This window comes from Lepidochelys kempii, chromosome 1 (assembly GCF_965140265.1).
Source record: "Lepidochelys kempii isolate rLepKem1 chromosome 1, rLepKem1.hap2, whole genome shotgun sequence".
Lineage (NCBI taxonomy): Eukaryota > Metazoa > Chordata > Testudines > Cheloniidae > Lepidochelys > Lepidochelys kempii.
Window position 1 is genome coordinate 80,531,909 of NC_133256.1, and position 27,673 is coordinate 80,559,581.

General features: G+C 44.8%; 1 protein-coding gene across 1 annotated transcript; it reads right to left on the reverse strand.

Moving 5' to 3' along the window:
• Positions 1 to 27,673, reverse strand: EDNRB (endothelin receptor type B). The gene is made up of 8 exons (XM_073347298.1): positions 27,482 to 27,673; positions 26,235 to 26,731; positions 11,301 to 11,413; positions 10,907 to 11,111; positions 10,389 to 10,538; positions 8,360 to 8,493; positions 5,590 to 5,698; positions 1 to 3,954 (listed from the first exon to the last, which is right to left on the reverse strand). Exons 2-8 carry the CDS (start codon positions 26,685 to 26,687, stop codon positions 3,823 to 3,825), a joined length of 1,296 nt encoding a protein of 431 aa, XP_073203399.1. The 5' UTR covers positions 26,688 to 26,731; positions 27,482 to 27,673; the 3' UTR covers positions 1 to 3,822.

Sequence of the window (27,673 nt, forward strand, 5' to 3'; positions counted from 1 at the left end):
TGTCAGTGAAGCAATTAAAATATTTTTATTGGTAATTCAGATTGTTTACACTGTAGCAACCACAAAAGTTGCTATTTTAGTGACCATAAAAAGCAAAATATATAATTATTTTACATGGTTAAACATGACAATAAAGAAAAAAAAATGATTTTACATTTTCATGCAGGTACACACAACATTCCACTGCGAACCATCTGTGTCTTGGTATAGCCAGTACATGTCTATTAAAAGCTGTTTGGGATAGTGAAATACCAACAACATACAATGGAGACTATGTACTAACACTGTATTTGCATTTGATTTTTCCTGAATGCAGTACCAGTGTATCAGTGCAATTGACCCAGCATGAAACCCACTTCACTCACATAAGGCACTATGTGGATGGAGCGCAGAGAAGATGAGGAGGTGAAATCCAACCGCTAACTCATGGCCAAAGCACAAAGCTCCTGCGTAGCTCCCATGGGTGGTTGGTATCAAAGGCCAGGGCAGGCTAAGCTTCCCCATCCCCAGGCCATGGCCCTACCCATGTTCTGCCATGAGGCCCTGCCTTTCTCCCCCTCTCCCCTGAAGCCGGTGACAGTTCAGCTCTAGCTGGCGGCCTGGAGCTTGGGCCTGCCAGTGGCCGGTGCTCAGGCCACTGGCTTGGCCCAGCGCTGGGGCTGGCCAGTGGCCTGGGGTGGCTGGGGTAGGGCTCCTCCAGTCACTTGGGGTGGGAGGGCTTCGGGTCTCTAGCTGTAGGGAGGGGGTGCTGCAGGCAGAAGGGGTAGGGCTGGTGGCTTAGCCTCCCTGAAGCGGGGTTCACCTGCCACCCATGAGGCTGTTAATCTAGCCTAGGGATTGAAATAGAGTTTTAAGTCCCTCTGTGGACATTGCACAGGATACCAGGGCTGAGGGATCTGGGATCCTTTCTCTGGCTCCCCATCATGTTGGCCTGCTATGCCAGGCTGTGCCAGGATAGTGCACAGACCTTTTCCATGGTACCTAATGGTGTACAGGTGCCCATATGGCTGATAGAGGATACATGAGATTTCTGCCAGCCTAGAGGTTTACACCAGAGCTAATTTCACTTCCTTTCACCTCATCACTAATATAGATAACTCTTCATGCTTGAAAACAAAATTTACATTTACTATTTATTCAAGGATGATAGGACAGGTAGCAAATTGCTGTTGGATACTTTAAAAGCTCCAAGTGGTGGCCTAACTGCTCTTACCGAAGCCAATAGTTAAACTTCCATTAACTTGCCAACACTGAGCACTAGTGAAAATCCCATCCTTTGTATTTTGGTTTCTAGCTAGAACAGATTCTCTTGTGTTTTCCCTTGTATTTTTTTTAACCCATGTAAGCAGCAGGTTTTGTTATTACAGGGAAAATATAGTTGCTGGAAAAAATACTGCTTTGTAAATACTGGAAGTTACAAAAAGTTTTCTATTAAGTATATATTATTTTCTGAAAAGTAGGCAGTGCACATGCCCTTTGTCTACAATACCTAAACGTCTGGGCCTATGAGGATTCAATTTAACTAGGAACTAGTCCAGGAAAAACAAAAAAAAACCATGTTACACAGTTGTAGAATACAACAGCTACATTTCACACAGAAATAAAAATAATATACATGTACAATATTGTAATGATATAACTTTATGAAAATAACACTGACCAGTATCAAATTTAGGATTTAGTTGGTTACCCATTTTTAATATATGAAATGCATTTCACAGAAATAATTGTTTTTCATTTGCATTAATTCACGTCTCAATGTGAAAACTGATAAAATAAACAGTGTGTTGAACATTCATAATATTTACATGGTATACTAGTCAAATTATTGACTTCTTGTGCACAAGAAAAGGAATTATTTTTACTTTAAAAAACCTATTTTTCTACTTTAGGAATTGGCAGAACACATCTTGAATGACTTCTGTTTCTGTTTAAAGAAATAACCCCCCATGTAGTTCATTCCATTAAGTTTATGGTAGTTGGGTTTATGGGCAAAGGGTGATGAAAACAGCTACCTAATGATGGAAAACACACCCCACCCACTCACCCCCCAGATCCTCAGCTGGTGTAAATAGGCATAACTCCAGTAGTTTCCAGTGGAGCAACACCAGCTTACACAGGTTGAAGATCTGATCCAAACTGTTTTTATCTTGAGAAGATTTAAGGCACTTTGTGGACAAGGTGTACAAGGAATTCTTACACTTGAAGGTAGGAAAATTCCTGAGTTTGACAAATACTCTATTATAATAAAGTATGGTGTGTGCTGAAAACATTTCTCACTTTCAAAATGCTTTCTATTGATATTTGTAGGAAACGCTCATGATTTGCTGCTTGAAATGTGTTAATAAGTTTTTTTGGGGAATCTGTGACAAATCAATTGGAGATGCAAAGCCAAAGAGTAATGCTTTTACTAAGCCTAATATTGGTAACTTGTACTAGCAAAAGATTTAACGCATGAGTTGCTTGGATTAAAATATTTTAAAAGACAAGCATTAGTCTGCTATGCATACACAAAATGTGAACTGCTCCTGGCAATACACATCTTGTTTACCACAGGCATCTTTCTCTCTATATTCTTGTAGGGTCCTGCCCATATTTTAATATTTTACATTTAATTATACTTCACTAAAATATATTTACAGATGTAGAAACTAATCACACATGTTATTAACACATGGAAAGAAAAATCATTTCATAACAATGTCAAGAATTACTGTATGATGTAGTACTAGCCTTTTAAGTACAGTTTGTGACTATTTTCTTAAAGACCTAGCAGAACTAAGTACAATTAGAACCCAAAATGCTCTGTCTACCTCTGCTACATTTTGTACTATCTGCTATATTAAGGGTTCTTTTTCCCAACCATCATTTAGATAGCTTCTGATTTTTCCCATGACAAATGAATTTCATTTGTAATCTCTAGAAAAGTAAACTTGGCTAAACTACAGTCAGTTACTCAAAGGCCCATTATTTAAAAGGGGTGCTGTAAACTTGAGATCTAATCAATTTAAAAAATCATTAATTTCAGCTACTATGCAGAATTTCTGTGGTTCTGCAATCTTATTTTCCTCCATTTAAAGATGTTTTTCTCCTCTAGTATGTGAAACACTATATCAGATAACTGGGCAAACAGTGAAATGGACTATTAAAAGTGCTGCCACAAATTCAAGATATAAGCAAACTGATAAGGGAGAACAAGATTTGTCGTAACCTTAAATGTTACTTGTGACAGTAGTAGGTAAAAATATTTAGACATAAGTGCGATTTTTAACTTGACTGTATCCCATTAGTATTGTTCTCAGCTAGTAGCATAACATTCCTGATAAAAGTACTTTTTTCTTTTTTGTTTGAACTGTGCTATGAAGTAGTTTGGATTTGAATTTTTTAAAAAACAATTTAGACACTCAATCTGCTTTACACAGATAATACACTGAGTTATATACAATATTGGCTTTGATCCAACAAAAGATATGGTTTGCTATTTACTAAGAATTGTGACTCCAGTTCCTAAGGAGTTTATAATGAACACAAATGACTGATATACTGGAATTGAGGATAGTCTCGAATTGCTGACTCCACAGAATTTAAGTGCTTTAAGACTTAGTTGTTGTTTCTGCTGCTGTTCTTCGTGTTTTGCAAGTGGCTAATGATACCATGCATAATTATGAATGTTATGTAACTGTGGGGAATCAATTTTTTATTTACTTTTTGTGCAAACAGAAAACTAGATTTTTCAAAAGTTCTACTATCTTAATCTATAACAGCAATTGTCACTCAGAGTCAAATAAAGGCACTGAAATTAATTTCACAGGATACACTTTTTTATGATGAACTGTACTTATTACTGGAGCGGAAATGATCATATCCATGATCATCAGCTTTGAACTTAAAGCAGGATTGTTTTTCCTCCAGGGACAGCATGTCTTTGGATTGGCACCAGCAACACAAACATGACTGTTTTAAACAAAAAGAATCATCATTTTACATCTTTCTGTTATGCACATTTTTGCACAATGCATTAAATATTGCTATTACCCAGCCTCGACTGAGAATTTAGGGGCCATTATAACTGTTGTACAGTAGAAAGAACAATATGCAGCACCCTAAAAGCCTGGGTTGAATGTGGCCGGCAATTTTTAATGTATCTGGAAATGGAATGAGAGATTTTGTATTTTCATTCTTCCTGTAATCCTTCTTTTAGTTTTATACCTACGGGTGTTATAAGACCTGAGTGCACCTCTCACACTTGATTGTGATTTTTACCAAAAATTGTGTGCTTTCCCCCTTTCTATTTCAATCTAAAGCTAGGAAAGAGAAATTATTCCATTCAATCCTTCTGCCAATGCAGGATTGGTCTGTGGGAGTTGGGGACAACTTGTAAACCGTGAAGAATTCCCTACCTCATGGAATTTTTCTCTCCCACTGTCCAGCAGTTTCCAAACCTAGGACCTGATCCTACAAGTCTGTTCTGATGCTGCATGCTCCTAATTTCAATGGGTGGTCCATTTGTGGGGAGAGCTTTCAGAACTGGGCCATCATTACAGATAGGACCACAAGACAGTTGGAGTCAGTCACTAAAATCTCATTAAGACGTAATGACAGTTAATCATAGAATATCAGGGTTGGAAGGGACCTCAGGAGGTCATCTAGTCCAACCCCCTGCTCAAAGCAGGACCAAATCTCCAATTTTTGCTCCAGATCCCTAAATGGCCCCCTCAAGGCTTGAACTCACAACCCTGGATTTAGCAGGCCAATGCTCAAACCACTGAGTATCTGACATTATATTCTCTTGAATCAGAGGAGGTAAATGAGACAAGAGTGGGTTGCAATTTGTTTGACCAAATGAAATTTCATCAAACTAAAATGTTATGAACAAGGTTTTTTGGTCTGAGAGGGGCAAGGGGAAGAAAACAGGGAAAGAACTAGAGACCATGTAAGAATAGCCAGGTGACGAGGGCACTCACATGGGATGTGGGAAACCCAGTAGCTTGGTAATTAGAGTGCTCACTTGCAGAACAGGGATTGAACCGAGGTTGCCCACATTCCAGGTGAGATGCCCTAACCATGTGGCTATTCTGAGGTGGGTTGATCTCTTTCACACACAGTTTTTGAAAGGCTCTGTTTTGTTCCCCAAATGACTAAAAACCTTGACATTTTTCGAAACCTTGAAACTTTTCATGTAACAGAATTGTTTTCTGACCAGCCCTAATAATTTGTCTTTGGACTCGTGAAGTTTTAAGGCTCATTCTGTATGACAGGAATAATGACCAAAACATACACTCCTGAACTGCCCTAACCATGCATGAAACCCACATCAAACTATTGAGTGAGTTCTTGTTCCAGTTCAAAAAGGGCAAATAGACCATAATTTATAGTTCACAAAGGGTGAAATGCAGCACGTGAACCAGGTGCATCTTGCAGGATCAGGTCCTATGCAGAACGCCTGTACTAGGCCTGTGCAACTTTTAAAGTTCTGTTTGAATCTGAAGGGGTAAGTCCTGGCACATGTCCCTCTGCATGGAATGAATTTCATGCAGAAAGAACATGTTTTTCTAATGTGATGAAAAGCAGCCTTAGATGGCCTCTTACCTTAAAGCAGTTTTTGAATCTTTTGCTCACCAAATACAGGGCTATTGGGTTAATGCAGGAATTCAGCGAAGCCATGTTAATACCAATGTAGTCCAATACAAGAAAAAAGCTGTGTGAAAATTAAAGTAAATGTGATTCATACACTACTTCCTGATCATGCTTATTGAAGGGTCACAGTTGTAAACATCATGCTCAACCCTGGCATGATTTACTACTAAGTATGGTAACAGTAATGCTGGCTAACTATGTGAATGAGTTATTCAGAGGAAAATACTGTGCCTCATAGTTTTGGATAGGAGGACTCAGTCTTTGTTATGGTTTGATTACATGTATGATTACAAAGGGCCTGATCACCTCAACCCGTCAGAGGGAGATGTGGAGGAGAAAATCTTCATGAGGTTTTCTTCATGGAGATTTATTCCCAGTTGTTCTAATGGGAAGAGAAGGGGAGGCAGGGATTTTGCCTTGCAGAATCAGTAATAAGGCCCACAAATCCTACAGTATAGATTCCACTGGTTAGGGCCATCTGTGTAGAGGCCCTGTGTCCTTGGCGTACCTCACCACGACCTTAATACACAACTGTAGTGAAGCTGTCCTGTGGGAACTTCTGCAAAAAGTGGACTCCTCTTTGAGGACTCCCCTTAAAGGGGGAATTGCACTGCTTTCTGCCTTGGACTGCACTAGTTCACCCTCCAGTAGCTCAGGGCAGCAATGAGGGGATGATATGCGTCTCCCTGATCCCAAACCCAGCCTACCCTGTCCCTCTGCATGGATCTCTGGACTGACAGAATGCCCGTTGCAGGTTCCTGGGGAAGCAGGCTGGGGAGTGCTGCCACTGAGGCAGACAGACCCCTTCACATATGGATCCTGAGAATGACAGGGTCAATCTCTAACTATGAAGTAAAGGATTATATTTATCATCAGATCACTGGAGCATTTCTTCTCCTCCCTCCCCCAGAGCCTGCCTGTCTAATGCCGCTGGCCAGGCTGCTTAGTAACAGTACACTGCACAGTCACGGACAGTGTTCCCTCTAATTTTGCAGAATGAATTTTGTTATGTGCACCAATATGGAGGTGATATGTCACACATCATCTCCATATTGGTGCACATAACAAAATTAATGTGGCAGGGGTGGGGCTGATGGGTTCGGAGTGTAGAAGGGTTAGGTCTCCAGCTGGGGGTGCGGGCTCCGGGGTGGGGCCGGGGATGAGGGGCTCAGGGCTGGGGCAGAGGGTTGGGGTGCAGGGGGGAGGGGTGAAGGCTCCAGTTGGGGATGTGGGCTCTGGGGTGGGGCCAGGGATGAAGGGTTTGGGGTGCAGGCTGCCCCGGGGCTACAGCGGGGAGAGGATTCCCCCCAGCTCTCTGTCCCTGCAGCATCACTTGGGCTCAGGGGGAGAGGCACCTCTCCCTCAGCCACAGTAGCTCCGAGGCTGAAGGAGCGTGTCTCTCCCCGCTGTGGCAGCTCCAGGGTTGGGGCCACGGGAGAGGTGCCTCCCCCTGGCAGGTCTGGGCCAGGGCTGGTTTAGGGATGCATGAGAGGCACCTCTCCCCTGCCTACAGCAGGTCTGGGGCTAGACTGGGGCCGGCGGGGCGTGGCAGGTCTGGCCTGGCCTGGGTTGGGGCTGGGGGAAGGTGCCTCGTCCCCGGCAGGCCCAGGGCTGGGCTGGGGCTGGTGGGGAGAGATGCCTCTCCCGCTGCAGCAGGTCCAGGGCTGGGGGAGAGGCATCTCTTCCCGCCGCAGCCCTGAGCACCTGCACAGCGCTTAATAGGCTGCTCCACGGCCACACAGCTTAGAGGGAACTTAGGTCATGGGAAAGACCTAGGCTATGTCTACACAAGCACTTTTGCTGTTAAAACGTTTGTTGGTCAGGGATGTGAAAAAAACACGGCTCTGACTGACATAAGGTACACCAAGAGAAGCGTTGGTGTGGACAGCGCTATGTCAGTGGGAGATGCTCTCCTGCCAACAGAGCTACTGCCATTTGTTGGGGTGGTTTAATTATGCCGGCAGGAGAGCTGTCTCCCATCAGCATAGAGCAGCTGTAGGGGAGATCTTGCAGCTGCAGCAGTACAGCTATGCTGCTGTAAGGTCTCTAGTGTAGCCATAGCCCTAGGTTCAAATCCTGGGCCTAGTCTTTTGTTACCCTGAGGGAGGAGGGATTGCTTCATGTTGCTCATGAGTGACTCCTCTGGCTTTATTAGAGAAATGAGTAAGGCCTCTCAAGGAAGCTCACTGTTGACAACTCATGATTTTATTGTGAGTCTGATGATATTTGGCTCTTGTCTTAGAACCCTGGCTTCAGGAGTCATGTGAATATATAAGAATCTTGGCTTTCATTTTTTTTTTTTTTGAAGGGAAGTTTCTAGTCTTCAGGGTTGTGGAGAAAAGCTTGAATAAGTGAGTCAAGCGTGCCTCAAAGGTTCAAAAACCAGAACACAAATCAACAGAACTGGAAATGTCATGTGTTTATAAAATCCCCTTATTTCTAAAACAGTCATGACTTTGAAGGGCCTGGCTCATGATATGTGAACCCTTGGGGGTCAGCAATACTAAAGCTCCCTCCAGTCTTTATAAGCCAGGAAAAAATAGTAATGTCAAAATGTCCAGCGCGTAGGGTGTAAAGCAGAGGGATCTTCAGCCACTGAGAGAAAATCCTTTCATCAGGAAAACCAAATACAAAAGCATGCTTAGGGAGAATATATAAAGTTAATACTGGGTGGGTATTTTCCTTACAAGCCTGTTATCTTATTCAGCCATAACAGTCTTACCTCAAAAGTTCACATCTATTGGGGTCTCTTTGATCATATATAGTGAGCTTCAAAATCCTACTTAGGTGAAGGGGGAGCCAACACAGGGCAAAGACAACCACCAGACAGAACACATTTTTGGCCACCTCGCGTCTCTGGAAACAAAATTGAAAGGAACTGGGTTAAAGTGTCTCTCTTGATCTTTTATTATTCGCTTCTAAAACCAAAATATATGATACCATAGAAGTGCAAAAATAAATATCAATGTGGTACATAGGTGAAGTTCAGTGTTCCCTCTAATTTTGTACATCCATGGGCGGAATGAATTTTGTTATGTGCACCAATATGGAGGTGATGTGTGACACATCACCTTCATATTGGTGCACATAACAAAATTCATGTGGTGGGGGTGGGGCCGAGTGGTTCGGAGTGTGGGAGGGGGCTCAGGGCTGGAGCAGAGGGTTGGGGGTGTGGAGGGATAAGGGCTCTGGGTGCAGGCTCTGGTGTGGGGCTGGGGATGAGGAGTTTGGGGTGTAGGATGGGGCTCAGGACTGGGGCAGAGGGTTGGGGGTGCAGGGGGTGTGGGCTCTGGGGTGCGGACAGGGATGAGGGATTTGGGGTGCAGGCTGCTCCGGGGTTGCGGTGTGGAGAGAGGAGCCCTTCCCCCCCAGTCATCTCACCGCAGGAGCTCGAGGCTGGGGGAAAGGACCCTCTCCCCAGCCACAGCAGCTCTGGTGGGGCTGGCCTAGGCTGCGGGAGAAGCTCCTCTCCCCAACAGCTCTGGCGGGACTGGAAGGGGGCTCCTTTCTCTGGCACCTTTGGTGGGCCTGGGCTAGGTGAGGGGCTCCTCTCCTCTGCCTGTGGCAAGTCCGGGGCAGGTCCGTGCTGGGGCAGGTGGAGTGGGGCGCCTCTCCCTGCTGCTGCAGGTCTGCGCTGGGGCAGGTGGGGAGGGGTGCCTCTCTGTGTCGCTGCAGGTACGTCCTGGGGGAGCCACACCCCTCCCCACTGGGGTAGGTCCGTGCTGGGGGAGAGGCACCTCTCCCCACCACAGCCCTAAGCCCCTCTGGGGGGGCTTAATAGGCAGCTGCGAGGCTGCACAGCTTAGAGGGAATTTAGTGACATTTAGAACATTGTAATTTTTTAAAATTTTAATTAATTTTGAGATCTTTAACCATTGTAGCTGCTGTTCACAAATTAATCATACCTATAACATATCTGATCATGTTCATGGATCAACTGTGAAAATTCAAGGGGTCAATACATACACTCACTTAAGTTACAGGTGGAAAAGAGGTTAGTTATCCAGTCCATCCCCCTTCAAAGTACAGATTTTTTTCACTTGTATATTATCTAGTGCTTTTCTCTCTGGTCTGTTTTTAAAGATCTCAAGAGACATAAATTACAAATATATTCATATAGGTGAACCTTTCTTATTTACACTAATGACATTGCAAATTAGTGTACAAGCTAACAAACAATGAAGAAAGCAAAAATTTCAAATATATTTTATTTTAAAAATGTAGTTTAGGTTTAGTTACTTATAATTCTTCATAGTATGCTAGTAAACATTCTGTAATGTATTTTGGAATGGAGGTTTTTGCTAATATGATACCTGACTACAGCACTGCAATGTTGCCAACTCACAGTTTTATCATGAGTCCCACAATACTTGGTTGTCTTTCTTAAATCCCAAGTTCTGGAGTCATGTGAACGCATCGCAATCTCAGCTTTCATATAAAAAGGGTTTTAGCCCTCACGGTTGCAGAAAAAAGCTTAAAAATGTGAACCCTACAGACCCTAACTACAAAAGACAAAAACAACTCAAAAGTGAGTAAAGTCTCAGGATTTTTAAGACAATCTCATAATTTTTGAGGCCTGATTTACAATTTTTGAACAGTTGGGGTTGGCAATATTACTCATAAACATCTCTTAAGAAGCAAGGTGAAGCCTGCAATTTCAGTGTGCACTAATTATGTGGTGCTTGAATTAGTGAAGCTTCTACTGTAATCTCATATAAAACTCAGCAGTGTTTTCATGTGCATATTTTTACCTGTTTTAAGTGGTCATTTAAAGCAATCTGCATTCCACTTTTCTTTCTTAACATCTCACAGGTCATCAGAGTATAAAAAAGTGCTGTGATGGCCAACGGCAAACAGAAATAAAAGCTAAACAGCCACCAATCTTTAGCTGTCTTGTAAAACTAGGGGGGAAACAATCAGAAGTGTTAGGCGTTCAGTTTGGGGTGTAGTAAAGAGAACATTTATACATAAACAATGTGCAGCATTTTGCAAGGCTGAATTAACCATCTGTTAATCCTTCTAACAGCACGAATGAGATATAAGTATTATTGTCTCTTTTTACAGATGAGGAAACAGAGAGATTAAGGAATTTGCCAAAAGCCACACAATAAGTCAGTGACAGAGTTTCTGTACACCCTGCTTCTAAACACTGAATTTAAAAATTAATAGAAGTAAAACTTAGTAAGTTTTGTACTTTTAGACCGTTGACCAAACTAGATACAGATATTGTTTAAGAGAAAGGACTTGTTTAAAAGAGAAAATATCTTACCTGCATAAAGGATGTTTTTTGTGTGGGATGAAGCATACAGATTCTAAGATGCTTTCCTTTATAGTCCATAACAATCATATCAAAACCTATAGCTTCAGGAACAGCTAAGACTACTGATATAACCCAGATCAATACAATTTCTACAGCAGTCCACTTTGGCACTCCAATTCCTTTGATGCGGCTCCAGGAAGCAACTGCTCGATACCTAAATATCAACAGTGGACACTTATTACATTAAGGGCTAAATTATGCCCTCTATTCAACTGATATAAACATGTCAATGCTGTCGTATCAGCTGAACAGAGAGCAGAAGTTGGTTGTATGGGTGTATTTCGTATTATCTAAATGCCTTTAAAAGAAAATATAGAGTTGGTAACAATGAAACAGGTCTCACCTATCAATACTGAGGGCACACAAACTTAACACAGTGATGCCCACTGATGCCTTTTGAATGAAGGGTACCAATTTGCACATTTCAACTCCAAAGGGCCAGTCCTTTGCAAGGAGCTGCGAAAAGAAAATACCAGGTATGATTAATGTAATTATAAACACTGAAATTGCTAATATAACATGAACATTTCTCTGGGATGATTTTCTCTTAGCCCTGGTCTACACTAGGACTTTAGGTCGAATTTAGCAGCATTAAATCGATGTAAACCTGCACCCGTCCACACGACGAAGCCCTTTATTTCAACTTAAAGGGCTCTTAAAATCGATTTCCTTACTCCACCCCGACAAGTGGATTAGTGCTTAAATCGGCCTTGCCGGGTCGAATTTGGGGTACTGTGGACACAATTCGATGGTATTGGCCTCCGGGAGCTATCCCAGAGTGCTCCATTGTGACCGCTCTGGACAGCACTCTCAACTCAGATGCACTGGCCAGGTAGACAGGAAAAGAACCGCGAACTTTTAAATCTCATTTCCTGTTTGGCCAGCGTGGCAAGCTGCAGGTGACCATGCAGAGCTCATCAGCAGAGGTGACCATGCAGAGCTCATCAGCAGAGGTGACAATGATGGAGTCCCAGAATGGCAAAAGAGCTCCAGCATGGACTGAACGGGAGGTACGGGATCTGATCGCTGTATGGGGAGAGGAATCCGTGCTATCAGAACTCCGTTCCAGTTTTCGAAATGCCAAAACCTTTCTCAAAATCTCCCAGGACATGAAGGACAGAGGCCATAACAGGGACCCGAAGCAGTGCCGCGTGAAACTGAAGGAGCTGAGGCAAGCCTACCAGAAAACCAGACAGGCGAACGGCCGCTCCAGGTCAGAGCCCCAAACATGCCGCTTCTATGATGAGCTGCATGCCATTTTAGGGGGTTCAGCCACCACTACCCCAGCCATGTTGTTTGACTCCTTCAGTGGAGATGGAGGCAACAAGGAAGCGGGTTTTGGGGACGAAGAAGATGATGATGATGATGAGGTTGTAGATAGCTCACAGCAAGCAAGCGGAGAAACCAGTTTTCCCGACAGCCAGGAACTGTTTCTCACCCTGGACCTGGAGCCAGTACCCCCCCGAACCAACCCAAGGCTGCCTCCTGAACCCGGCAGGCGGAGAAGGGACCTCCGGTGAGTGTACCTTTTAAAATACTATACATGGTTTAAAAGCAAGCATGTGAAAAGATTAATTTGCCCTGGCATTCGTGGCTCTCCTGGATGTACTCCCAAAGCCTTTGCAAAAGGTTTCTGGGGAGGGCAGCCTTATTGCGTCCTCCATGGTAGGACACTTTACCACTCCAGGCCAGTAAAACGTACTCAGGAACCATTGTACCACAAAGCATTGCAGTGTATGTTTGCTGGCGTTCAAACAACATCCGTTCTTTATCTCTCTGTGTTATCCTCAGGAGAGTGAGATATCATTCATGGTCACCTGGTTGAAATAGGGTGCTTTTCTTCAGGGGACACTCAGAGGTGCCCGTTCCTGCTGGGCTGTTTGCCTGTGGCTGAACAGAAATGTTCCCCGCTGTTAGCCATGGGGAGGGGGGAGGGCTGAGGGGGTAGCCACGCGGTGGCGGGAGGCAAAATGCAACCTTGTAATGAAAGCACAGGTGCTATGTATGTAATGTTAACAGCAAGGTTTACCCTGAAAGAGTGTAGCGACTGTTTTATAAAATGTGTCTTTTTAAATACCGCTGTCCCTTTTTTTTTTCTCCACCAGCTGCATGTGTTTCAATGATCACAGGATCTTCTCCTTCCCAGAGGCTAGTGAAGATTAGAAAGAAAAAAAAAACGCACTCGTAATGAAATGTTCTCTGAGCTCATGCTGTCCTCCCACACTGACAGAGCACAGACGAATGCGTGGAGGCAAATAATGTCAGAGTGCAGGAAAGCACAAAATGACCGGGAGGAGAGGTGGCGGGCTGAAGAGAATAAGTGGCGGGCTGAAGAGAGGGCTGAAGCTCAGATGTGGCGGCAGCGTGATGAGAGGAGGCAGGATTCAATGCTGAGGCTGCTGGAGGACCAAGCCAGTATGCTCCAGTGTATGGTTGAGCTGCAGCAAAGGCAGCTGGAGCACAGACTGCCACTACAGCCCCTGTGTAACCAACCGCCTTCCTCCCCAAGTTCCATAGCCTCCACACCCAGACGCCCAAGAACACGGTGGGGGGGCCTCCGGCCAACCAGCCACTCCACCACAGAGGATTGCCCAAAAAAAAGAAGGCTGGCATTCAATAAATTTTAAAGTTGTAAACTTTTAAAGTGCTGTGTGGCATTTTCCTTCCCTCCTCCGCCACCCCTCCTGGGCTACCTTGGTAGTCATCCCCCTATTTGTGTGATGAATGAATAAAGAATGCATGAATGTGAAGCAACAATGACTTTATTGCCTCTGCAAGCGGTGATCGAAGGGAAGAGGGGAGGGTGGTTAGCTTACAGGGAAGTAGAGTGAACCAAGGAGCGGGGGGTTTCATCAAGGAGAAACAAACAGAACTTTCACACCGTAGCCTGGCCAGTCATGAAACTGGTTTTCAAAGCTTCTCTGATGCGTACCGCGCCCTCCTGTGCTCTTCTAACTGCCCTGGTGTCTGGCTGCGCGTAACCGGCAGCCAGGCGATTTGCCTCAACCTCCCACCCCACCACAAACGTCTCCCCCCTTACTCTCACAGATATTGTGGAGCACACAGCAAGCAGTAATAACAGTGGGAATATTGGTTTTGCTGAGGTCTAAGCGAGTCAGTAAACTGCGCCAGCGCGCCTTTAAATGTCCAAATGCACATTCTACCGCTATTTTGCACTTGCTCAGCCTGTAGTTGAACAGCTCCTGACTACTGTCCAGGCTGCCTGTGTATGGCTTCATGAGCCATGGCATTAAGGGGTAGGGTGGGTCCCCAAGGATAACTATAGGCATTTCAACATCCCCAACAGTTATTTTCTGGTCTGGGAATAAAGTCCCTTCCTGCAGCTTTTGAAACAGACCAGAGTTCCTGAAGATGCAAGCGTCATGTACCTTTCCTGGCCATCCCACGTTGATGTTGGTGAAACGTCCCTTGTGATCCACCAGAGCTTGCAGCACTATTGAAAAGTACCCCTTGCGGTTTATGTACTCGCCGGCTTGGTCCTCCGGTGCCAAGATAGGGATATGGGTTCCGTCTATGGCCCCACAGTTAGGGAATCCCATTGCAGCAAAGCCATCCACTATGACCTGCACATTTCCCAGGGTCACTACCCTTGATATCAGCAGATCTTTGATTGCGTGGGCTACTTGCATCACAGCAGCCCCCACAGTAGATTTGCCCACTCCAAATTGATTCCCAACTGACCGGTAGCTGTCTGGCGTTGCAAGCTTCCACAGGGCTATCGCCACTCACTTCTCAACTGTGAGGGCTGCTCTCATCTTGGTATTCATGTGCTTCAGGGCAGGGGAAAGCAAGTCACAAAGTCCCATGAAAGTGCCCTTACGCATGCGAAAGTTTCGTAGCCACTGGGAATCGTCCCAGACCTGCAACACTATGAGGTCCCACCAGTCTGTGCTTGTTGCTTTCAGAGAAATCTGTGTCCATGTCCTGATCACTCACGTGACTGCGCTGACGTCGCCTCCTCGCCCGGTATCGCTCTGCCAGGTTCTGGTGCTGCATATACTGCTGGATAATGCGTGTGGTGTTTAATGTGCTCCTAATTGCCAAAGTGAGCTGAGTGGCCTCCATGCTTGCCTTGGTATGGCGTCTGCACAGAAAAAAGGCGCGGAACGATTGTCTGCCATTGCTCTGACGGAGGGAGGGGCGACTGACGACATGGCTTACAGGGTTGGCTTACAGGGAATTAAAATCAACAAAGGAGGTGGCTTTACATCAATGAGTATTTCAGGCAGGACTTCAAGGAGGGTTCCAATAAGAAATGGTGCACCTAAGTAATTGTTCTTATTGGAACAAGCAGGTTGGTCTGGCCTCTGATTGATACATGGCTAGATTTACCTCGCTGCACCTTCTCTGTGAGTGACTGCAGTGTGACCTAGAAGAATGAGTCCCCTAGACGGGGGAGGGGGGGAAGCAAATGAGTACAAAACAAATCTGGTCTATTTCTTGTTTTGATCCACTCCATCTATCTTTTACATCTTTGGCTGGCAGCAGACGGTGCAGAAGGACTGCATGCCATCCACATCTCATGGCTGCTCGGCAGAAGACGGTGCAGTAGGACTGCTAGCCATCCTCATCTCTTGCCTGCCTGGCAGAAGATGGTACAGTAGGACTGCTAGCAATGCGTATCGCCTGCCTGCTCACCATAAGATGGTTCAATAGGACTGACTGTAGGACTAAAGAGAATGACCTGCTCAAGTCACTCCAAATTTAGTCCCTGCGTACATGTCTGCCCAGGCGCTCCTGACAGATGTGGCCAGGAGCACCTCAGACATGATGATGACGGCTACCAGTACTGTCTGCTGCCACAAGGCAATGGGTTGATGCTGCTGTGTAGCAATGCAGTACTACGTCTGCCAGCACCCAGGAGACATACGGTGACGGTTACCTGAGAGGGCTCCATGCTTGCCGTGGTATGGCGTCTGCACAGGTAACTCAGGAAAAAAGGCGCAAAATGATTGTCTGCTCTTGCTTTCACGGAGGGAGGGAGAGAGGAAGGGAGGGAATGGGGGCCTGACGAAATGTACCCAGAATCACCCGCGACAATATTTTAGCCCCATCAGGCATTGGGATCTCAACCCAGAATTCCAATGGGCAGCGGAGACTGCGGGAACTGTGGGATAGCTACCCACAGTGCAACGCTCCGGAAGTCGACTCTAGCCTCGGTACTGTGGAAGCACTCCGCCGAGTTAATGCACTTAGAACATTTTCTGTGGGGACACACACACTCGAATATATAAAACCGATTTCTAAAAAACCGACTTCTATAAATTCGACCTAATTTCGTAGGGTAGACATACCCTTAGTGTATTTAACATTCAATGAAGCCCTTTAGGAAAGGGAACTTATATATTTGGGAATCACTGCCTTAGAATATACCAGCAAGATTTGTATGATCATTATGCAACAGTTCTACCAGGCAATACAAAGGGTACATTCCCTTGGCAGTCTTGATAGGAGCTGTGCTTAGCTGGTCTCAACTGAGTGTCTCCTTCTTCTGTTTGAATTAGCATGAATCATCATTGGAGAATGGGATCACAGGTGCCGACTCTGTGGGTGCTCCAGGGCTGGAGCACCCATGGGGAAAAAATGGTGGGTGTTGAGCCCCCACCGGCAGCCAGCTCCCCCCGCACTCCCCAACATCTCCAGCCCACCAGTGGCCCCACCGATTAGCACCTCCCCAGCTCTCCCAGCACCTCTCACCTGCTGCGGAACAGCTCCACAGCATGGAGAAGATGCTGCGGGGAGTACGGAGGAGCAGGGAGGGGATGTGCACTCGCGGGAGGGCTGCCTCCTTCCCCAACAAATTAGAATGTTGGTGCTGCTGACTGGGATGTGCATTGAGGGCTCAGCCCTGACCTACTGGAGTCAGAAGGATAATGAGTTGGATCCTTCAGTTTTAACTTCTCCACCTTCATTTTTAATAGTAATCATCCTGCTGGTGGAGAAGGACCTTGGGATGTTGCTCCTTATTTGGCTTGAGTGTTCATTGCTTTCCCTCTTGCAAACGATCAGGACCAGTCCCTATTTGGTAGAAATGCAGGAAGTAATCTGAGATGAATCATAACTCAGAAAGTTCTATCACCAGATACAAGTGGTCTTTTGTTGAACATTTTTCCAGTGAGACTGTATATACCACACACCATCTCCAAGAGTACATTTAGAATAAGATAACACAGAGATGGTTTTTGATTTTTGTTTTGGTAGCTTTCCTGGGTCTCACACTTTGATATATTTTAAATTTCCTGCCAGGTCATATTAGAAAGGATTATTTATGTTACATACATCAGTCATAATAAATCTGAGGGGCACATTTAGGGTCATTGGGAAGAACAGGCCTACTACAGGAATAAATAGCTCATGGATTCAGAGAGCGTTTTCAACATAGCTGAAACTGATGAGCTATTTGCTGCAACTTTAGTTTAACATGACCCGATGTATCTACTATATCAGTGGTTTTCACCCTTTTTTTCATTTGCGGACCTCTAAAAAATGTCAAATGGAGGTGTGGGCTCCTTTGGAAATCTTACACATAGTCTGTGGACCCCCAGGAATCCATGGACCACAGGTTGAAAAACCACTGTTCTATGGTAATGACAAACTTTTGCGGATCCTTTTTTGTGGACCTGGGGTCTGGGGACCACAGATTGAAAACCATCATACTATGCTGTAAGCTGGACTGATGGTCCAGATTTATGTCATAGCATGAGCCAAATCTTTCAAATCCTCATTGAAGCAAGTCCATCCACAATAGAGGAAATACCAGAAAGGATAGTGACAGAGAGTGTACAGGAAAAGAGACTCTTTGAGATTGGGTAAGTAGTCATGTTATTGAATCCTTTCTGAACAGGTCTAATATTCATAACTATCTACAAATGTCTTGTGTGCCTCTTGTAGATTGTGATCTACAAGATACAGAAGCTCAGGAACACGAAGCAGTCACTGCCAACAAGGAATTACATCCCTCCGTTATTTTTTTCTCTCTCAACTGAGTTGCAGAGTTAGGGATGTTTCCTTCAGAATTAGGCTTATAACCAGGGAATAAATGAAGCATTCTAGTTTGTAAATTTTGTGGTAATAGGGGGATCAAATTATTCTTAACTCAAATCCAGAGTAAACATTATTCAGGAAAATAATGTTTGTACATAACAGTATTTATTCTTAGTAAAGTAGAGCCATATATGTACTTACTCCACTAGAAGTTTTATACTGTAATAAATAAAATGTTAATAAGATTCAAAATGGAATATTTACAAAAGAGAAGACTGTTTTCCTAAAGGAGATTTGGATATAGGAAGTATATTCCTGGGAATGGGAAAGAAACAGAAATACAGGTATTTAAATATTTTCATGAGCCAAACTGAAGTGAAAACAAAAATAATTCATTATATGCCAAAGTGGTCTCCACTAGCACTTTATATTCACCCAACTTATGTTGGTGATATTTTGATTGCCACATAGTTTTTAAAGAATAAATTAATACAAAAAAAAAAAGGAGAGGATGCATTACAGAATGATGTAAATCATACCTAAGAAACCTCGTTCTTTTAAACATGCCTTATTTGTATCTAAACCAGTCATAGTAAATACATATTCGGAAAGGGTTAGATTGTGTATTTAGGTACAGCACTGAGTAGGGGGGTAATGTGTAAACTGCACAACTCCAGGGAGAGTCCCAACAGGAACTGTGACTCAGCCCCGCTTGTGAGTTATAACTCCTCCCCCACATCCTCTTTGTTCTGTGTGGGAAGGAGGATGTTAGAAATTTGCTGCTGGTTACGATATCCCGTATGTTGGCTCAGGTGTGCTTGCCCGCAATTAGGGGGTTGGTGCCAAGGTTCCGTCTATTCCTGTCTTCTTTCTCTGGCAGGATGCTAAGCAGATATGTAGTGTCTGCTTGCTCCTATGTACCTAGACCCAAGCTCTGATGAGCCCATGCAGGACTGTATATAGCAGGAATTCTTATTCTCTTATACAGGTGGGTAGCCAAAGGTACAAACGAACAGTTATTTAGCACTTGCTTTTCAAAACTTCAAAAGCCCAGAGCTATGTGCAAAAAAGTGCATGCACCTGTGTGCCGAATTCATGAACAAAATTGCACCTCACAATCCATGTACATACATAAATCTGAAAAGGCTAATATGTTTCCACCTGATGTACTGAATACCAAGATAGACAATGAAGGCAAAGGATTTTTCAGTCTTTCATAGGAACAAGTGTTTCAAATTATAGATTTTGCCAATAAACTATTCTTAATGACTGAGATGAATTACACAATATTTAATTGAAGCATTTGTTTAATATTTTAAGTTTATTAAGATTTATTTAGCTGTTGGGAGCCAGGACTTGCTTTTTAGACATAGATGGGTTTCTTTTTCTCTAACCAAGATGAGGGTGTCTTATTTAGTCTAGTTGATGAGAAATGTACATCTAGTTATGTTCAGAAAATCATTTCTTTTGTTTTAATTTCATTTTCTCTCTGTTTATAATTCTTGTTTGTGTTAAGATTATTACTCTAAGGGTAATTACATGCAGACACCCCCAAAGAGAAAAGAACCCTATAAACTCTAAGGAGAGGTGTTGAAAGGTAAACAGTTGTGGAACCTACATTCCCCTGGCAGTCTTGGACAAGAAGCATGGATGGATGTGTCGGCTCTCATTGAATTGTGTTGCCATTAGGCACAAACACAAGAGGAGAAGCCAAAAGGATAAGCAGGAGATGAGAATTGGTGGTGGTCACAGGCATATATGTAATGAGTGAATCAGTGTACAGATAAGCTGACAAAAACTTTACACTGAATTTACAAAATCTAATGATATTTTACAAATATAAATGACCCAGATTAAGTTCCTTGGAAAATGGCATATACACTGCATGGAGAAATGTCCCAAATCTGATATGTTAGAGACATAGGACCCAATTTTGCATCCACAAATAGGCCTTTGCTACATGGGGAAATTGACCAGAATAATTACTGTGGAATAAATTATTCTGGAATAGCTGTCCAAGAACAGCTCTCCATGTGGCTGCACTGCTCCAGACTAAAGCCAGTCTTAGGGCTAATCTACAGTGCAGCTAATCTGTTGGAGCTAAACTGATGTAGCTGCGCTGGTGGAGCACATCCGGTGAAGTCATGCTATGCTGACATGAGAGCACCCTCCCATCAGCATAATTACTCCACCTCAGAAGCTATGTCAGTGGGAGAGAGTAACCTATGTCACGCCGAGGGGTGGCTTTTTCACACTCCTGAGGGACATAACTGACATTCACTTAAGTGGTAGTGTAAACAAGCCCTTACTCTGGGACAGAGTGTCCATATGGGGAATATTCCAGAATAGCTATTTCAAAATAATTTATTCCACCATAGCTGTTCTGGTCAATGTCCCCGCCTAGACCAGGCCACAGGTAAAACCTCCAATGAGCTCATAAAGAAGCCTGGGGCTGAGCAGCTACACTTCAAGCCCTTAATTTGCTCTTATGAAAATACCTATATTATAGAGAAAGCAGCATAAAACTGTAGTCTTTGGGGGCATAAGTTTTCCATGCTTGGTCTCTGTCTAGAGCTGAGGTTTGCAAAATCTCAACAGAATTGGTGCAGACATTGCAAAGAGTGAAAATACTGTACATTTCCCATTATAGAAAAAAATGACAACTTTTTCTACAGCTGAAATGACTGGGGGCTAATAGCTAAAATTTGGAATGGTAATAGTCCTCACTAACGAGAAGTACCTTGGCTTGGAGAAGTTAAGAAATGCCAAATTGATTATCGCCCAGGCAACCTTAATTTAGGCTCTTTGTGTACATGCATTATGATTTTTGACTACATGATCACATACTAGATTTTCCATATGACCCCTGTGTCTTTCCGTGAACAGACTGGATGAACATAGGGCCAAATTAAAGTTGCACGGCAACTATAAGCATGGTGTTTCCTAACTTTTGAGTGCTAAAATAATCACAGAAAAGAGGATTATCATATACCAGGCCAGACTGTGCCGTGGCTCACTGGTTTGTGTAGTAAACCTTGTGGCCCCTTAGCTTTGCTGCCCAGGAAGAGCCCCAGAATGTACTTGTGACTGAAGAGTGCCAATTGTTTTTCTACTCTTCCCCCACATTTGTTCTGGGGGGAAGTAATCTGTGACAGTCCCTTGCCAGGTGCAGATTTCCCCCCTGCCCCATGTTGGCTCAGTTTTGCCAGCCAGTGCATGACTGGGGAGGGCAGAGTCAAGGCTCCATCCCAACCCACCCACTTCTGATCTGGGAAAGTAGCAGTCGTGAAGAGTGAAGGTCCAGGAAGCTGCACAAGAGGCCCCTGTGCGGAAGACTAAATCAATAAAATCAAATGGAACATAATAATATTATGTAAGTATAAGAGAATGAATATTACAAACTACAACACATGTATTGAAAGTTGTAGAAGAAATTGTATGAGATTGTATTATGGTATTTGTGAAATGGTATCTATGTAATTAAACATCATAATGAATACACACAAGAGGTAGACTTAACGCTGTGCATCCAACTATAAGTATGGAATCTGTAGACTTTTGGGTGTTCCACTTTTCACTTAATGTTTCTTAGCATCTTTTAAAAAATTTTATCTAAGAGTGCTTATCTGATAGCTGTCATCATAGCCAGTGCTTGGGCCTGGCCTAGGAACCTCCGAAACTACACTCTTAGGCTGAAAGCTGTCAGACTCATCCTTTGTGGATTGAGCACAGAGGGGGACTTATAACACTCAATGACCCACACTTTAAATGGCCCTGTAATTCCCCAAACTTCTGTGTTTCTGTCATGCTCGTGGGCCATGCAGAAGGACATCTCCAGAGGGCTCCACCTGGCACTTTGGAAAATGGAAGAGATATGGTTGGCACACCATAGTTCCAAAAGGCCAAACTGCTGCATAGGGCAGTGGTAGCCTCCCTGTACTCTGCAGTAGTAGATCTGCAACCACAGCCTTACTGTTCCCCGGGTCCTGCAAATCCCCCGTCTGCATTTTTTGTGGATATTTTCTTGTTTGCTTGAGCTGTGCAATGTTTTCCACTTTTCATAATGCCCCACTTTAAAAACTTAGCCAATATTCTATTATCAAGTGCAATATATTAATAAGTGCTTTACCCATTACATGTTATTTTGTCTCATAGCTTAGCTGATATTTGATTATCTTTAGATAGCTTCAGGATAAGTGATTTGAATTTTCAAGACAGGCACAGGTGTCTGTGAACTTTTTGGCTTTTTAGGAACTTACTAGACAAGAATATCTCAACCTAACCACACCAAGCTCATCATCAGAAGTAAGCTCCCCAGAAACCAGGACACACCAATTCAAAGCGGCACCAGACCCTACCATAACAACCGATGCAAAACTTGCAGACATATCTCCACTGCTATGATGATCAACACTCCCCACAACACACCTTTTAAGATCCATTGGTCCTACGTCTGCCTATCGCAATATGTGGTGTACCTCATCCAGTGCACTAATGCCTCCATAACATCTATGTGGGTGAAATCAACCAATCACTCACTCTTGAATGAATTCACGCAGAGAAATGATAAAACACAAAATATCACCTCTGGGCAAACACTTTTCGCAAAATGTTCACTCCATTTCTGACCTCCCAATCCTCATCCTCAAAGGAAACCTGTGCAATACCTTCAAAAGATGAGCCTGGGAGATTAAATTTATAACTTTACTAGACACGAAAAATCATGCCCCTAATAAAGACTCTGGATTTATGGCATATTACAACAATCTCGTAATCCCCTAACCCCCCTTTTTGTCCTATGACCGGTGAGGTGTTAACAGGCCACTTCACCTTGAATGGTTCTTACAGTGTGTTCATGTATCGGATAAAGTGGGTTCTAGCTCACGAAAGCTGATGCCCAAATAAATGTGTTAGTCTCTAAGGTGCCACAAGGACTCCTCCTTGTCTTTGCTGATACAGACTAACACGGCTGCCCCTCTGAAACCTGTTAACTACTTATGTTAATCTCTTCTAACTTGTATTTAGTGAGTACCTTTCCCAGACCTGAAGAAGAGCTCTGTGTAGCTCCAAAGCTCAGCTCTTTCACCAACAGAAGTTGGTCCAATAAAAGATACTGAACTGAATCACAGAATCACCCACCTTGTCTTTCTCATATCCTGGGACCAACATAGCTACAGCAACACTGCAAACAGTATCTTGAATTCATCATGCTGAACAGCTCACACAAAATCTGTGCTTTGAGCAAACTCTGAAGTATCTATTGTGGATCTGTCTAGTTCTGCTAGGTACTTTTTTCATGCACTAGGGTGGTATTTCACTTTCACATTGGCTACTGTAAGCATTGTTAAGAAAGCTATTAGCAATGGTAGGTTTTTGAACACAGCAATTTCCTTCACATTATTTTCCAAATAGGTGCCCTCTCTGAATGTCACTCTAAAGGTCTGGGTCAGTGGTATTATAATTGCTCCAAATCATGAGTTAAAACTGATGAGTTTGCTGCCTTTACAAAAATGAACACTTTGTTAGCCTCTACTTTTCTCATTCCACTAAGTGACAGGAGATTTTGATTACAGGCCATTTCACTATAATCTGTCTCAAATGTTATAAGGCTTTTTGGGCTCATCTCTGCAACTGAATTAACAGGATTGTGAAGTTGGTAAATGGACACTGTCAACTCAGATTTGGCACATAATTTACATTATGTAAAATAAGCTTTTACCAAATCTCAGACTAATAGAAATGTATGTTTCCATTAGCATTCATTTTAAAATTCCATTGGATTCAGTTGTTTTTAAACAAACAAACAGTACACTGAGGTGTTTGCAAATGCTGTGGCCACAAGAATCTTAAAGGGAAACTAACTTCAGTGCCCAAGATGAAAGAGGACAGCAAAAAGCATTCAAACACACAAAATAGAGAAGAATAAACTGGATTTTTAAAAATTCTCCATAGGGGTTAATGCTCTAAAGTCATTAGTAATACAGGTAAATGTGTTTATAATATAATTTTAAATATTATCAATTAAATATCACTTCAGTTTGGGAGCTTGCTTACAAAACATGGAGTAAAAGGGTGAGCAGCTCTTGACAATAGTAGGACCTTTTTGAAATGGCAGGTCCTGAATGTGCAATGTGCTTGGTATAACTTAGTATGCTCTCTGACCCTTCTGTCCTCCTACATGATAATATATTTCATGAAAAATCTATCAAGATAAGAATAATATATTTTTGCTTGGGGGATGGGGGTGAGGTAAGCTGTGACAGCCCTTGCCAGGTGATTTTTCATTTCTGAAAATGTCAGTGTCACTAGAACATCAAATTCCTGTACCAAAAAGTCATGTTACTGACAGTTTTTCTTGGATTTATACAGGGTAGTTGTCATTTTGTCCGTTCATCGTTTTTACTTTTCAAAGCAGTTTTTTAAAAAAATTAAACACCTATTGTTTAACACTTACCACCTGCAGCCAGAAAACTACCACCCCCTTATGTAGAAAGGCCGATAAATATACAGTGCAGTGATGGTCTAAAACACTGAGTCAAATTCATCCCTGGTATAATTCTAATGAATTTGACTCTAAAGTCTACAACAGCCACTGAAAGAATACTCCAGTATGTCTAGAAAGCAGGGCCTATGAGGGAAGATTGAAAAATTTGGGTTTGTTTAGTCTCGAGAAGAGAAGACTGAGGGTGGACATGATAACAGTTTTCAAGTACATGAAAGATTGTTACAAGGCGGAGGGAGAAAAATTGGTCTCCTTAACTAACCTCTGAGGGCAGGACAAGAAGCAATGGTCTTAAACTGCAGCAAGGGTGGTTTAGGTTGGACATTAGGAAAACTTTAACTGTCAGGGTAGTTAAGCACTAGAATAAATTGCCCAGGGAGATTGTGGAATCTCCATCATTCGAGATTTTTAAGAGCAGGTTAGACCAACACCTGCCAGGGATAGTCTAGTCTAGATAATACTTAGTCCTGCCATGAGTGCAGGGGCTCTCTGAGTGTAGCTGACCTCTTGACTTCATTTCCAGTCCTACAGTTCTATGATTCTATGTTTAGAAGGGTTAAGATTATGGGATTCCCTTCAACAACCTCTCAGAGTGAGCACAAATCATACCAAGGACTAACTTAAAAGCCCATCTTTTCAACATAGCATTCCCAAATTAAAATAAGAACCAAGTCCAAAACTTCTAACTTGCTGGTGGGGAAAGGAGTGGAGAAAACATCTGCTTGTTTACTTTGAGTAACCTCTGTAAGGTGTTCAGATATTTAGACTACAGCAACTATCTTTTGTATATTCACTGTCCAGCACAATGTGCCCTGATCTTGACTAGAGACTCTGGATGGACCAGTAATATGAATTAATAATCATACACTACAGAGACCGGGGTAGAATAGAAAGATTTTTTTACACTCTCTGCTATTTTTATTACAGCTTTATGTAAAAGTCATAAGGATGGCAGCAGCACTTGACATTCAGGTAGAACAGTCCCACTCAGAACAAGCCTTTCACTCACTCCCTGCTCTGGGGCAGAGGTGGGAAAGAGAAAGCTGCAGAGGAGATCTCAGGCCAGGCCAGGCCACTGGGCTTTGGCACAGGGTAAGTTCTTTACAGGGCTAAGGGAGCACCATTCCCCCTCCAATTTGAGAACCAGGGCCCAGAGCCACATGCAGGTATTTAGGGGCAACTGCCATTGCTATGTGCCTAAGCCAGTTTTTCTTTGCCTCTTCTCTCCAGAAGGAAGCCAACCTTCAGCAAAGCACTTAACAGGTTGCTTAATTTTAAGCAGGTGAGTAAACCCATCCCTAATCAGCAAAGTAAGCCAATTAGATTATTCACCTGCTTAAAATTAAGCACCTGAAACCCCCCTCCCCCTCCCCCTTTCATCCGCGGCTGAAATTCACCCTGGTGCACAGGACCAACAGGCACATTTAAGGAATGCATGTTCTTTTTGCTACCCCTCTACGGAGGGGGGGGAACAAAATCAGCGGCCCCTTTCTTGATTGATTTGTATCAGATCTAGGGTGGTAGTTGTCCCTTTGAGACAGCCGGTGTTAATACACTTCCACCTTTATTTTTACTTTTTGTATGGTTGTAGGACAGCGTGCGGCCCAGAGGGGGTAACGCTGTTGCTGCCTAGCCTGGCACATTGTGGAACAACTTCTGCCAGCCTCGGCTGTCCGGGTGGGGGAGAGACACCTACCGGCCATTCAGCCGGGGAGCCGGTCTATCCGCCGGCTCGGGCGGGTGGAGCCAGGCCGGCGCAGGCCCCCTTACCTTGTACACGTTGACGGGGATGTCGATGGTGATGTGGAGCAGGTCCCCCAGGGCCAGGCTGGCGATCAGGATGTTGGGGCCGTTCCTCATGCACTTGTTCTTGTAGATGATGCGCAGCAGGGTGGCGTTGCCGATGATGCCCAGCACGAACACCAGGCCGGCCACCAGCGTGTTGATGTACTTGAACGTCTCCTTCACCTCCGTCTGCCCGGTGCACATGGGCGGAGACGGCGAGCGGCCTCGGCCGCCGCCGGGCACAGCCGAGCCGGACGCGTTGGAGCCCGAGCCCTTGAGCCCGGGCGTGCGGGCGGTGTGGGTCACCGCGGCCCCCGGGGAAAGGGGGCTGTGCTGCGGGGCGCCCCCCGGGCGCGGGGACCCCTTCTCCTCCCAGGCGGCGCAGCAGCTGAGCAGCAGCGCGGGAGCGAGGAGGCGCCAGAGGCCGGGTCGGTGCATGCCGCTGCCGGGAGCGGGGCAGAGCCGAGCGGCGCCGGGTCACCCTGCAACAGAGAGCCAGGAGACGGGGATCAGCCCGGCCGCGGGTGTCCGGGCGCAGCGCCAGCCCCGCCGCCACAGGCTGTCTACACGGCAAGCGAGACACCCGCGGCTGGCCCGGGCTGACTCCGGCTCGGGGGAAGAGGCTGGGGCTGTGCAGTGTAGACGTTCCGGTAGGACCCTCGCCGGGTCACGCGGGGGGGAGCCCTTCTCCCCGCACTGAGCAAGAGCCGGGAGAGGAACATTTAACGCGGCTCAGAAGGGGGTCCCTCCTGCCAAACCGGGGGGAGGCTTTAAAAGGAGAGGCGCCAGCCCACCCCCCCCCCCCTTTGCAAAACGCACCGAGCCCCGCGGAAACCCCACTTCCTTCCCTGTCCCGGCCAATGCCCCTTTCAGAGAGGGAGCAAGCCGCGATCTCCCTCCCGCAGCCCGAGGCGGGCGCGCTCGAGGTCTGGAAACGGCGAAATACAGGCGGTGAAGTGCCGATTGGCACCGACCTTCGCGGAAACGTCAATCGCAACTAGCGAGAGGAAAACCCGAGAAACAATCGGAACGGAGATTCCCACCGCATCGCCCCGCCGCCTTAGCTGCCCAGGCTTGCAGCCCTCACCGCCGTCCCTCGGGAGGGGGTTCCTCTGAGCCCCCTCCGCATCCTTTATCAGTTCAAAGAGAAGCCCCAAGGTTTCTTTTCTCCCCCCGGGAAGAAAACGCGTGTCCAGTGGCTCGTCCTCAGCTTGCTATAAACATCTATTTACCTTTCAAATCCTCCCAGCACAAAGCAGCTGCCAAGGGCTGGTTCCTGCTTCCCAGCGCTTGCCTGCGATTCAGCACCCGCGCTCTGAAGGACGCTGCCTGGCTAGCAGCAGCTTGGCGCTGCCGCCGCAGGAGGGACTGGCTCTTGCGAAACGAGTAAGTGGCTGTCGGTAGCAAAGCAGCCTCTCCTTGCT